The 13676-nt window shown below is 36.4% G+C and overlaps 1 protein-coding gene across 3 annotated transcripts in view; it reads left to right on the forward strand.

The window, feature by feature from the left end:
- Positions 1-1181: 1181 nt before the first annotated feature.
- IKZF3 (IKAROS family zinc finger 3) overlaps positions 1182-13676 on the forward strand; it is a 55834-nt gene continuing 43339 nt past the window's right edge. The window contains exon 1 of one of the 3 annotated variants that reach the window (XM_044999382.1): positions 1182-1199. Coding sequence is in view for 2 of the 3 variants with exons in the window: in XM_044999379.1 (XP_044855314.1) it covers positions 4625-4631 (7 nt within the window). In the remaining variant the exon portion in view is untranslated. Of the gene's footprint in view, positions 1200-3977; positions 4632-13676 lie in introns of those variants that run through there. The other 2 variants (XM_044999379.1, XM_044999378.1) reach the window with 2 other exon arrangements.

Genomic DNA, 13676 nt, shown 5'->3' on the forward strand with positions numbered 1-13676 from the left:
AAATGTTGAGATTGAAAAAACAATTATGGACTAAAACATTAGTGTTTTTAAACTATTTATCCTCTAATTTTCATGCTATTTACAGTTTCCTGCCTAAACATTGGTGCTACTTTAGTTATTTCAGTTTACTCAAGTTCAAGAAGACTTAACGGTTATGTCTAGACTAGCTGGCTCAGGTGTAAGGAATATGTCAAAAGGGGTTCGGTTTTAGTTTCTATGAGTAGTTGATTAATTTAAAATTAGGACCATCTCAAAAAGGTCTAGGGCTCCTCTGTGTCAAAGATTTTCAGTTTTACTCAAATTAACTTTTCACACTTATGCGATATCGGCAAAGTGATTCAGTTCTAATCTGTGTCCGTTATATACTAGTCATATCTCAGTCTGTTCCAGAGGATGTTTATGCCCAAATTTAATTTGACTGTCCCACACAAACTTTCATTATCCCACTTGTTAATTATTGTAAAATAAGATTCTCTCCATTATAAAGCTTTGTCTGCAGTTTTGGATCTCTGTAGATTGAGACTTATGATCTATGTTTCTAGCCAAATGACTCATTCCTTTCAAAGTCAGTATGATATTTCTGAGTTAAAAGCAGCTAGGTCATCTTCTTAATAGATCTGTGAACAGCATTTTCTTCTTTAAAAAGATTCTTTGTCAACCAAAAAATAAGTGATATAGTTTGGTTTATTTCTTTAAATACTTTTTATTTACTTATTATTCTTGTGATAGTGCCCACTGGCTCCAATATGATAGGTGCTGTACAAATACATAGAAAGGTCTTCTGAAAATTAAACAAAGCTACATTAATCTACTAAACAAAAATTCCTTCATATAGAGCATTCATATACAATATACAATAAACTTATTTGTGCATCTGTCTCTTGGTGTATTTTACTTTCTATAGTAAGAATTAAGTTGTATTTTAGAGTCAGTACACTAGCGTTCAGATAATGCTTCTCATCTTACTGGCCCTTGATAAATCAATAAATATGTTATACCGGTAATTCACAAACACCCAATTTTACAATTTCATGCAGACAGCAAAATGTATATGTGGAAAAAAGAGTTCAGGTGATGAAAGCACTTTTTTTAATGGCAGTCCCTTCTCAGTCCCCTGAAGAGACAACCCAATCCTTCCCTGCTTCCGTTGCAATGGGTGTTTCCAAGGCGCAATGAGTCTAATTTTGAATTTAATACAGGTAAACTAAACATAACAATAGTTACCCCAAGACCCCGAAATACTGGCTAACTGCTCTGGTCAAAAGGAATAATAATAGTATTTTATTTTATAAAGTCTCTTGTACTTCCATCTGTTGTCAAAATTCAGAGTTTTAATAATCCTTACAAACATGGTTATTTCTATATTATTGATATTTTCTATTTTTTCAGGGTTTTATACTGTCATCCAATACTGTAGTATCTCAGGACCTTTGACACTGAACAGACTGAGAACAGTGAGGTGCTCAGGGACTTTCATGTAGTGTCTAGCTCTTCCCCCTTTTTGGGTTATAGAAACTGGATGGACATTCAGTCAGAATGCCGTCTTCAGGAGGTCACAAAAAATAACTCTTAGAATCACATCTCTGTGCTGTACTGTTATCACACAGCAGAGCCATGTTCTGTTTGTCTTTTGAAAGATCTCTTCAGATCACCATTTCATTCACCAATACCTTAGTCTCTCGATTTTGCAATCATTGCATGAGTACTCTCATTGACTTCAAAGGGACTACTTGCAGAAGTATGGGTTGCATGACTTGGTCTCCATAACCTTAGAGATGTAATTGTTCCCATAAAATGGCAAGTAACAACATAAATTAATTCTCAGTCCAGTTCTTACTCCAATGCTTTTATTTAATTTCTCAACTGTCAAATAAATCGATCATAAACAAGCTGCAAGTCTTAAAAACACAAAGGCTGAATTAAGCAAAACGTATTTTTTTAAATTAAGTATTCCATATTGATAACAATCATAGAAGCCTCAATCTAAAGTATTAATTTTCCCCCTTACTTTTGCTCTCCACTATTTTTGTCTCACCAGAGCTTGAAGTTGCACATACAAATATAAGATGATGTCAAACATGTCATGAGATGATTGTTCTTGTGATGATGTTGGTTGCTGATGCATTGATTGTAATAACTAGGCCATTTAAAATTTCATAAGGCCATTTCTTGGTAAATAAATCTGAACTCTGATAAAAACAATTACAAAACTATTTTTAGTTCACATGTGAATTCTCGTACATTCAAAACTTCAGCTGATTTGGTTCCCAAGTGTTTATTACACCCAGTTTCATGCTATTTTTTGTTGAGTTGTAGGAACAAAGATGATTCATTGTTAGCAGCAAAGGTATTTTAATGGAGTTAATCATTACTGATGTTTACTAGGCATCTTCGTAATTTGTAATTTTTTAAACAGCTGAGTTATTTTTGCTTTTTTAAAAAAAGCTAACAATCATTGACTTTCCTTTATTAAGACTAAAGAGAGGCCTAGTGTTGTTTCAGCGATATCATGTTAATATATATGCAAGCCTGTGAGGGTGAATAACACAGAGAAAACAGTGTTGATGCAAGTCTCTGAAGACCATGTCACCATGTTTACATGATGTAAAAACAGTACCAGTCCAAGTAACACATAAAGGAAATTAAATATAAAGAAAGAAAAATATTTGTTCATGTTGAGTGTGGGCATGCTGGCGTGCTATTGCAACACTCATTCAAACAAAGTCCTAAACTACCCTTGCCAAATTGTAAGAAATGAGTCACAAACCCACCAAGGCAAGGTAGTTCTGAGTTACTCCTGTGAAATCCTTCTTAGCAATACAGTAGTTACTGTCTTTTGGGTAACTAATAGATGACCGAAACTAAGTAGCCCCCAAATGACTTTTAAGGGGTATTGTGGGAATTAATTCTTGTAAAGGACTTAAAAAATGAAAACCACTGTATAAATGATAAGCACCATTATTAACTGGAAAAATGTTTTAATGTATTATGGGCCCATTAGATCACCTGCTTTATGGAAGGAGTGGTAAACTATTTTCGCAAATGTGGGCTACGATGGCAAATTGCTTGAATGGAACACATTGCATCTGTCTTTTATGTTTAATATGGAGGCATATATCTTACAGACAACTGTAGTTCAACTGGACCAAGATGGGTCATGCATGCTGGAAACTAGTATCTGCTGATGCCCTGTTCGTATTCAAGATGAGGGCAGACATGGGACATGTGGAATTCCTTGAATGCACCTTGGCCATTCCTTTCAAAGAACAATGTTTTTTAAATCATAATGTTGTACATGTGAAGAAACTTCCCTGGAACAAGTAACTGGGAACTAAGAAAGATATGTGAGTGTCAAGACATGTGATGACTTAGGACACCACATTTTAGGGGTGTTACAACATCCTCAGCAACTCAGAGCCCAGTTTCTCTTTCAGGTAATGGGATCATGGAGAGGGGCAGTCACATAAGACCTTATTCCCTGTTTCACCAGTGACACCTCCAGGATGGATCCCATGCTTTTGGGAGTCCCTCAGAAGCTTCCAGGGAGACAATGTAATCCAGGGAATAGGACATGGGTTTGGTAATCAGGATACCTGGCTTCTATTCCCAACTCTGCCACTGCTGTAGCTCCAAGAATGGCAAGTGTGGTTATTCTGTCTTGTACACCTTGCTCCTTTCTCCAAGTAGTATCTGCCTGTTTCTGGGGGACCCCACCATTGCTTCTTTACTTGGCAAGTCAGAAAGCCATCTCTGCAGACATGGAGATAAAGATCCATGACGTTTGTTGTGACCCTTTTTCTAAGAGGAGGGTTTGCACTGGCACTTTTTGATCCACTGGTGCTTTGTGTGAGAATAGGAGTTTGCCCTTGTATCCCTACCAAAAATCCCCCCTTCCTTTGCACTGTTATTAAGCATCCTGCCCACAGATTGGTGAGGCAGGACCCTATGTCCCTCAGATACCTGCATTACAGTGCCTCTGCAGTGTCGATTGTGTGCAAAGCACTTTGGGATAAAGGGTGCTGGAGAAGAGTAAAACGTTATGATCTTTCTAAATCTCAGGTTACAGGACTATGAAGAAGCCTTTTAAAAAATCCTAACGACATTTTAAATGTTTATTTTAGGACTAATCCAACTGCCTCCGCCTATCAAAATGCAGGGTCTTAAAAGTTTAACTCTCAAAAACACACCGATTTCCTCCCACTGTAGATAACTTGCCGGTAACACGTTTTAGCTGTCGAGGTGGCATTTTTTGTGCCTGAATCTAAACATATTTCAGTCACGTGAAATGAATGCATTTTTAAATTAGTTAATTAACCACAGTAATTGCTAATTCTGAAATGCACCCATTTCCCCTGCCAGCGGCTGAAATTTTGCACCCAGACTCCTGCAAGGGATGACAGGGGGCTGTGTGTTCTCGCAGCCGTTTTGCACGAGGTTTTCAAACCGCCACCCGGCGCCGCTCTAATCACACAGACCATGAGTTCCTGTCCCTTTAAATGCCTGATGTCACCGGCTCCTATCCAGAGCGGAAGCCCAGTCGCTGGGAATCTCCCGCCTGCTGCAGTTGAGAATCCTAGAGCCCTGGAGCAGCACGTGGAGCCGGGAGCACACGTGGAACAGCAGCATGGAAGGTGAGAAGAGACTCCACTGGTTTTACGAGGGCGCAGTGCACCGGTGTAGGGATCCCTGGGGGGCTGTTTTTGGGTTGCTTTCATCGTATTTAATGGAGTATTTTATAAATCGTGATTGTCCTCGCAGTTAATCGAAAGTTTTGCCATCTTTTCTGCGACCCCAGATCCCAATCCATAGCGGTGGAATCAAATCGCGAGTGGCAATAAAACAGGAAACGAGTCGAGCCTCTTTCTACATTTAATTTCACAACCTGTGCAACGTGTATGTTAAAGTTAGATTTAGAGCCCGGTTTAACTACAGCTCATCTTCTGGGTTTTAACGAATGAAGGGCGTGTGGGTTTCTTTGTGCTTATAAAAAGCGCACTCAACTTTCATATCCAGTTCAAACGAAGTTGCAGGTTAATTTAGGCTCTAGTATTTAAAACGAGGCAAAATACTTTGTTTCTTCATATTGTTAACAACCTTTGCAATTACCCCCATTCACTAGTAGTTTGAGAGAGGGATTATTAATACATTGTTTCGATTCTTCATGTTAAAAAAGCCTGAGAGTAAAATCATCCCTGGCTAGTCTCATTCACTTCGAGTGGGAGACCCCCTTCTTGTAGGTTAAATTAAAATTTTGTTTTAACAATGTCTGATCCTCTTGTGATGAAAGATTTTGAGATGTGCATTTCTGGGAGACTCATAATTTAAATACAACCTGACTCAATTCAGGTAGCCACAGCTTGATAGCCGTGAATGCTTTGAAAGAATGGGTCTAATTGCAGTTTGCCTACTTGCGTGTGTCAGTTTCATTTTTCTTAGTAGATCAAGTTGTGATTACTTACTGTATGTTTTTATTCAGCAAGTGAGAACAAACAGTCTCTGAATAAGAAATGAGCAGGCCTCTACCTCTGTGAAATGTATATTTTTCTACAAAAATTTGCTTATTTGTCTTTTAAAAACTCTTGCAAGTAAATATATCTTGCTACTGATGGTTCAAGTTTTAATGCTGACAATGGGTCCCATGTGACATCCTACACTCTGAAATTCACTTGATGCATTTGAAGTGTACTAAAGTTTCTTATGTTTTCAGATGCAATTTATGTAAACGATGCTATACAGAATAAAGTTACACTGTATTCTCTCTGAACACAATAACTGTAACGTTTTCTTTTATAATCCTAGTTTTACACTTTTAGGTGAAATCCTGACTCCATTGAAGTCAATGGAGCTTTACCATTGACTTCAGTGGGGCCAGGATGTCTTCCCTTGTTTTTCCAGCCCTAAAAAAAGAACAAATAATCCCACGGAATTCAATGAGGTTTTACTCACATGGTTACTTGCAAGAGTAAGGGTTTTCAGATTGGGCCTGGTGTTTATGAGCTAAATTCTGTAGTCTTTACTTTACCAAATGTTAGAGTTTAGGGAAAGTTTATTTTATTAAGGAATGCAGAATTTGACCTTGTGTGATTAGCATTTTTGCATTTAATGTATTGGGATGAATAAACTGAGTAAAGATATCCTACATACCACACAAGGTCAGTTTCTTAAGGTAGATACCAATGTAGATCGAAATTTAAAGTGAAAATCAAAATGTTGTCCATAACTGCATACTACTAGACATTATATTTTCCAACATATGTCCAAGACTAACTTAAAATACTGTATAGTCCATAAGACTCGCTTGATTTACGCCTCATTATTCCATGAGGAACATAGGGCCTTCATCACTGTTTTCCAATATTGAGCCGAGAAGTAGTGTATATTTCTGTAACGGCTTTGTTTTTTACAGGAACAGATTGTTAGCCCTCTTCCAACCTCTTAACAGGAGGACAGGTAGACTGCCTTTGGTCGGGCTGAAGGTTAGGAGCCAATCTGGCATGGGTGGCCCTACCAATTATATTCCTGACAGCATAGTTTTCAGGGTCATGGGATTACTCAAGCCTTTCCATCATGCTGAGGCACAGTCCATGGGGAAGGATGTAAGATTAGCACAATGTTATAGGACCAGATTAAAGTCCCATCATGTTTATTTTGAGGGATCTATAGACTAAAAATCTGTAAACCGTTACATTTTGAGTTTTCAAGGTCATTTTCAAAATGCATACTGGTTTTAGCAGAGAGCCATGGTGGAAAAGGTGGAAAAGAATCAGTTTAGTCTACTTAGGTTATGACATAATTTATTTCTAAAATTGAAATGTCTCATTTAAAAAGGGAATTAAAATTATTAGGAAAAAGGGAATGCTTTAATGGGAAAGAGCTTTAATGCTGTATTAGCTGGACTCTCTGAGACTATGAGAAAGATACTATTAGGGACACATATAATCTAAAAAGTGAAAAGAAATAACTTTGTTTAATACAAGATGAAATAGGGCCAAGTGTTTTCTTCAGGAAGTTATTGAGGTTTGAAATGCCAAATAAGGCACTTCAACCTGAAAATTAAATAGGCTTTCCCTTGTTCACTTGTTAGAAGTATAACATGGTTTTTAATATGAAAAATATTGGAAATTATATGACAGTGGCAAAAGAAATTACATACTATATGTAACAGACTGATCTTGCATTAGGAATCTTGGTGGATTCAAAATTTAAACTGTGTAGATCTGATTGCAGACAGAGGCCTAGACTGTTGTATTTTTATTTCAAAGTTTCCTTGTGCCTATTAAGATTATATCAAAACAAAGTAAATAGTTTTAATTGATCCACTACATGCAATAATAACAGGGTTAATTGTCTTTCGAAACTGAAAATACAAGAGAATGCAAATAGTAATCTGTGAAATAGGTATTTGCAGTGAAATTCTGACTCCATTGAAGTCAATTGGAAAACTTCAGTTGACTTCAGTGGGGATGAGATTTTATCCTTGATGTGTAGAATTACAGTTGCACTGGAAAATGTAATATACTAATAAAAAAGGCAAAATCCTGCCCTTAACTGGTGGTGGCAAACAGACAGAAGAGAACATAACAGTGCTAGATTCACACTTGCCATTCTGCTGGTTAGAGCTGTGTGGCCAATAGAAAGATATTATTCACTGTATATTTAATGGAAAAAATCACAAGTCATTGAATACATGATTCATTACATATGTTCACAAGTTATTCAGCCATGTCTGTATGCTGATCAAATAACAGAATAAATTGTTCTAAATGATTTTATGCTTAAAATATAACAACATTACTTGACTAAGTTTGTTGTTAAGTATTATTGGACAGCTCTAATGCTGGCATAGAGTGAGTCTCGCTATCTGTTACACTTTACTTCTGTTTTGTAAATGAACATTGTGCACCAAATGCAACATACACTTTAGTCAGCTGCACCCTTCCCATGTACCCTAGGCAGCAGTTCCTGCCTCCATTAAGTTTTTGAGGACTAGCCGATATGTAAGTGAGCCCCTCCTTGCGCTTTTCTGAGTGCTAAGTAGAGATATTGTCTTACTGTTTTCATGGAGCACAGAGGCTTCCTATGTCCATTTCTCCTTCTAGCACACCTGCATGGTACAAGGAAGGAGTTGGCTCAAAATATTTTACTGAGAAGGGAGGTCTGAGGATATATGAAGAAAACATAAGGGCTTGAAGGAAGGTCTTTTAGAGAGGACTGTCTGATGAAATCCAGGTGCAGATGAATGAATATTGAGGCCTGAAAGTTATGCAAAGACTGTGGTATTAGTGAATGGTGAAAAAATGATACATAATGTCATTTTTTTAAATTTGAATTAATTAATTTATTTATAGTGATGTATTTCCCAAAGGTCCTGGTCATGACCAGGGTCCTATTGTGCAAAGCACTGCACACATCTATATAAAGGGATAGTCCCTGCACTGAGAGCTTAAGGGCTGGTCTAAACACAGTTTTTGTACCACCATAATGAGCGGTTTTAAAAACCGATATAGTTAAAATGGTACAGCTCCCTAGTATGGATGCAATTATAACTTTAAAGATGCTTATATCGGTACAGTTTAGTGAATTCAAGTGGTATAGATTATTGAATACAATATAAAAGTTCTTATACTGGTATAGCTGATTGAATACCATACAAAGGTGCTTATATTATATATAACTTATTTGAATAAGGTATACCTTTATGTGGTATAACTGTGTCCACTCTAGGGAGTTATACTGATTTAGCTATATTGGTTTCTGAATCAATATTGTGGTACAAAAACTGTGTAGACATAGATCAGCCCTAATTTAAGATAGTCTCTAGGTAACTTTAATTTATATTTTACTTCCCAAGTCCATTGGTGGACCCTCAAGAGCAAATAGCTGCCACAGTACAGTGCAGCCACGCCCCCAACATGTTCCTGATATACCCACTGTGTTTAGTTCTGGGAGTTTGGCCCCTGCAGAGTCCTTACACCAGTTCTGCACCAGCCAAGTGCCCTCTCCCTGCCCCATGCCTGCATAGGGAGCCTTTCCCACTCATTTTAAGGCCTCTTGATTCTGTCACAGTGGAATAAAAATATGATAGTATAGCAAAATTAGGCTGTTTGGTACATACACGAGTTGTTTGTACAACTTAGAAGGTATAAACACACAAATAATTAGAATTGATATCAGTGGTCCCAACCAGACATCTACCTAGTTATTATCAGCTGGGAGTTTCCCATCAGTATCACAGTAGAAGCCTGTCATACACTGTTCTAGGCCTTCATATTTAGACATTATAGGGTAAGAAAATGACAAATCGAATGCCTTAGCTGTGAAACTCCTTGATTTCTAAGTCCAATATTTCTAGTAATATTTATTTTTTTTGCATTTAACTTTTTGACTGTGACTTTGGAACATGACAATGTAATGTGTTTATTTATGATCTAAGACAAATATGAAAAAAGTTGCATTGCATGAATCAATGGACCCCTACCTTTTTTGCTGAGCATTTTAACACCTTTGCTTTGGGTATGATTTGAATATAATAAAATTAGGCTTTGGGGAAAAAACAGATTATTGAAGAGTTAAGATTTGTAATAATTTATTTTTATTCCCATGATTGATGGTTTCAGATAATATAGGCTTCTGAAGAGGATCTCTTATCACATGAAAATGGAAAGCTAATTCACATTTCACAATTTATTATTACATTGAAAATGTAACTGGAGGATAGATAAATAATCAGAGAATTAGCTATTTTTTTCTTTTATTATTAATTGTGCTCATTACCAATGGAGAGTATTTGAGGAGTTTGCATTGTCAGAAGAGAATACTAGCCATTTTACATTCCTAATGGAAAAAAAACAGGGATAGTGCTTTTTTATTTTATTTATTTATTTATTTTATGAGAGAGAATTTCTGAAAAGGGCAAAGAAAGCCACAGGCAGGGCATATATATATCAGTGGACAGATATTCACTCAGAGTGTCATGAGATACAGCAAGGGTGGATTTTGCATTTGGATTTCTTATTTAGTTTTATGGTGGGTAATATCACATGATGCCAGATGATTCCTTTTTGAGAACACTTCAAGAGATGCCTAGGATCTCAAGTTATTCCAAAAAGGTCATAGAACAGGGTGTACGCCATAATTTGCCTAAAGATTAACGTGTTTTAGATAACACATAAGCGACTTTTGTCTCTGGGTAAATTCACCCACTTTTGGTTAAAATATGTTCTTTTCTAAGATTCTGCTGTCAAAAATGCAGAAGACATGCAGAACTGGAGATCTGTACTATACATTTTTGTGAAAATTAGAGTTAGTGAAGGTCTTCAAATTATGCACTATATGTTACAGTATATAAAATACAGCTTTCTTTATTTCTGAGATCTATATTGCAGATATCGGAGATGATTTTTTTATCTATATTTCAAAAGAAAAAAATTTATGTATTGTTTAACATTTATATTGCGGTAGAACCTAAATATCTTCAACAGGTTGGGTCCCATTGTGATAATCATTGTACAAACTTGTAGTGAATGATAGTCCCTGCCTTCTTAGAGGTGGATATTTTTATATTCTTGGGATCAGGCCCATCGGGAGCTAAAAATGTATGTCATGTAGCTAAAACCAACATTTTATTTGTCCATTCAACTATGAAAGGATTAGCGATGAAATCAGAGCAAGGAAAAATCAAAGCAATACATGTGGAACAAGTACAGTAAAAATACTGCATGTGAACGATACCCACCAGATCAGCAAACGGTTGCCCAAGAAATCAGAGAGTAACATAGAAGGAAATGAACATTAATGGAACAAAACTACCTAGCCCTTCTATTTAGTTGATGATCAGCATATCAAGTGGTTATTTGATATCGGTGGGAAATGGGATTGAAGAAAAACATTAGCTTTCCCTGGTGGTGGTTCTTCAGAAGATGTCTTCTCTGAAAGTCTTTGGCCAAAGGGATCTCTTTTTTCATTACATAAGGTACCTGGTGAAATGTATGGGCAAGAAAACCAGTGGAAAATATGTACTAGCTACTTATGCTAAATAATCTGTTCCACCTTGCATTTTGCTGTGATGCCAGGAGTTCCTTTCCCAGACCTGAAGAGGAGCTCTGTGTAGCTCAAAAACTGCCTCTCTCACCAACAGAAGCTGGTTCAATAAAAAATTGTTACCTTACTCACCTTGTCTCTCAGTGGAAAAAACTGTCATACAAAATGAAGTACCTTCAAGGCAACCTTCAGGCCATTTATTGTAAAGCATTTAAAAGTATAACATTTTACAGAAATTAGCATGAACACCCAAGCCCCCCAAATTGTTTTCTTTCTAATTCAGGCCCCGATTCAGGAAAGCACTTAGAGACTCAAGCAAGTGCTTAAGTTCTTTCTTGAATTGCACATTCAAACATTAACTTTGGAAGACTTTATTTTGCAACATGCAACACTATTCAGAAATCACAAAATCATAAATGAGTCAGAAGTGACAAGGAGAAGGTTATTTCTACAGTCCAAATATATATATTACTGAATTATCACACTTCATATACATCTGGACATGGTATTAAATTATAGGTTTCAGAGCTGTGACATCCCATAGCAGTTAAATGAAAAACAAATGATTTAGAGATGGAGACATATTACCTCTTTATGTTTAGGAATTACATTATGACATCTTTGTCTTTATGAATATCTCTGCTTTAGATCTTATATAGAGATCTCATGGTGACTTGGAAGGGATGAATAGACATGAATAAATTAAGGCTGTCAAGCGATTAAAAAAATTAATCGCGCAATTAAAAAAATTAACCGCATTGTTAATAATAGAATACCATCTATTTAAATATTTTTGGATGGTTTCTACATTTTCAAATATATTGATTTCAATTACAACACAGAATACAAAGTGTACAGTGCTCACTTTATATTTATTTTTTATTACAAGTATTTGCACTGTAAAAAAACAAAAGAAATAATATTTTTCAATTCACCTAATACAAGTACTGTAGTGCAGTCTCTTTATCATGAAAGTTGGTCTTACAAATGTAGAATTATGTAAAAAAACCAACTGCATTCAAAAATAAAACAACGTAAAATTTTAGAGCCTGCAAGTCCACTCAGTCCTACTTCTTGTTCAGCCAATCGCTCAGGCAAACAAGTTTGTTTACATTTGCAGAAGATAATGCTGCCTGCTTCTTGTTTACAATGTCACTTGAAAGTGAGAACAGGGGTTCTCATGGCACTGTTGTAGCTGGTGTCACAAGATATTTATGTGCCAGATACGCTAAAGATTCATATGTCCCTTCATGCTTCAACCACAATTCCAGGGAACATGTGTCCATGCTGATGACAGGTTCTGCTCAATAAGACTCCAAAGCAATGTGGACCGATGCATGTTCATTGTCATTATTTGAGTCAGATGCCACCAGCAGAAGGTTGATTTTATTTTTGGTGGTTCGGATTCTTTAGTTTCCACATCAGAGTGTTGCTCTTTTAAGACTTCTGAAAGCATATTGCACACTTTGTCCCTCTGAGATTTTGAAAGCACGGCAGATTCTTAAACCTTTGGTCAAGTGTTGTAGTTAGAAATCTCACATTGGTACCTTCCTGTGTTTCACTGTGAAATCTGCAGTGAAAGTGTTCTTAAAATGAACAACGTGCTGGGTCATCATCCGAGACTGCTATAACATGAAATATATGTCAGAATGCAGATAGAGCAGGGGATATACAATTCTCCCCCAAGGAGTTCAGTCACAAATTTAATTAACACATTATTTTTTAACAAGCATCATCAGCATGGAAGCATTTTCTCTGTAACGGTGGCCGAAGCATGAAGGGGCATACGAATGTTTAGCATATCTTGCATGTAATTACCTTGCAATGCCAGTTACAAAAGTGCCATGCAAATACCTGTTCTCACTTTCTGGTGACATTGTAAATAAGAAAAGGGCAGCATTATCTCCTGTAAATGTAAACAAACATGTCTGTCTTAGCAATTGGCTGAACAAGAAGTAGGACTGAGTGGACTTGTAGGCTCTGAAGTTTTGCATTGTTTTGTTTTTGAGTGCAGTTATGTAACAAAAAACATCTACATTTGTAAGTTGCACTTTCAGGACAAAGAGATTGCACTACAGTACTTGTAGAGGTGAATTAAAAAAAACTATTTTAAATCATTTTTACAGTGCAAATATTTGTAATAAATAATATACACTTTGATTTCAGTTACAACACAGAATACAATATATATGAAAATATAGAAAAACATCCAAAATATTTAATGAATTTCAACTGGTATTCTGTTTAACAGTGCAATTAAAACACCAATTAATTGGTGGTTTATTTTTTAATCGCAATTAATTTTGAAAGCAGCAAAGAGTCATGTGGCACCTTATAGACTAACAGACGTATTGGAGCATGAGCTTTCGTGAGTGAATACCCACTTCATCGGATGCATGGATGTGGGTATTCACTCATGAAAGCTCATGCTCCAATACGTCTGTTAGTCTATAAGGTGCCACAGGACTCTTTGCTGCTTTTACAGATCCAGACTAACACGGCTACCCTTCTGATAATTAATTTTGAGTTAATCACGTGAGTTAACAGCGATTAATCGACAGCCCTAGAATAAATATTATGGTCTAGTTTGAGAACCAGTACTTTTTGGTGCTGTTTTTGAGTCTGCCTCTGAGTTT

This window comes from Mauremys mutica, chromosome 25 (genome assembly GCF_020497125.1).
Source record: "Mauremys mutica isolate MM-2020 ecotype Southern chromosome 25, ASM2049712v1, whole genome shotgun sequence".
Classification (NCBI taxonomy): Eukaryota; Metazoa; Chordata; order Testudines; family Geoemydidae; genus Mauremys; species Mauremys mutica.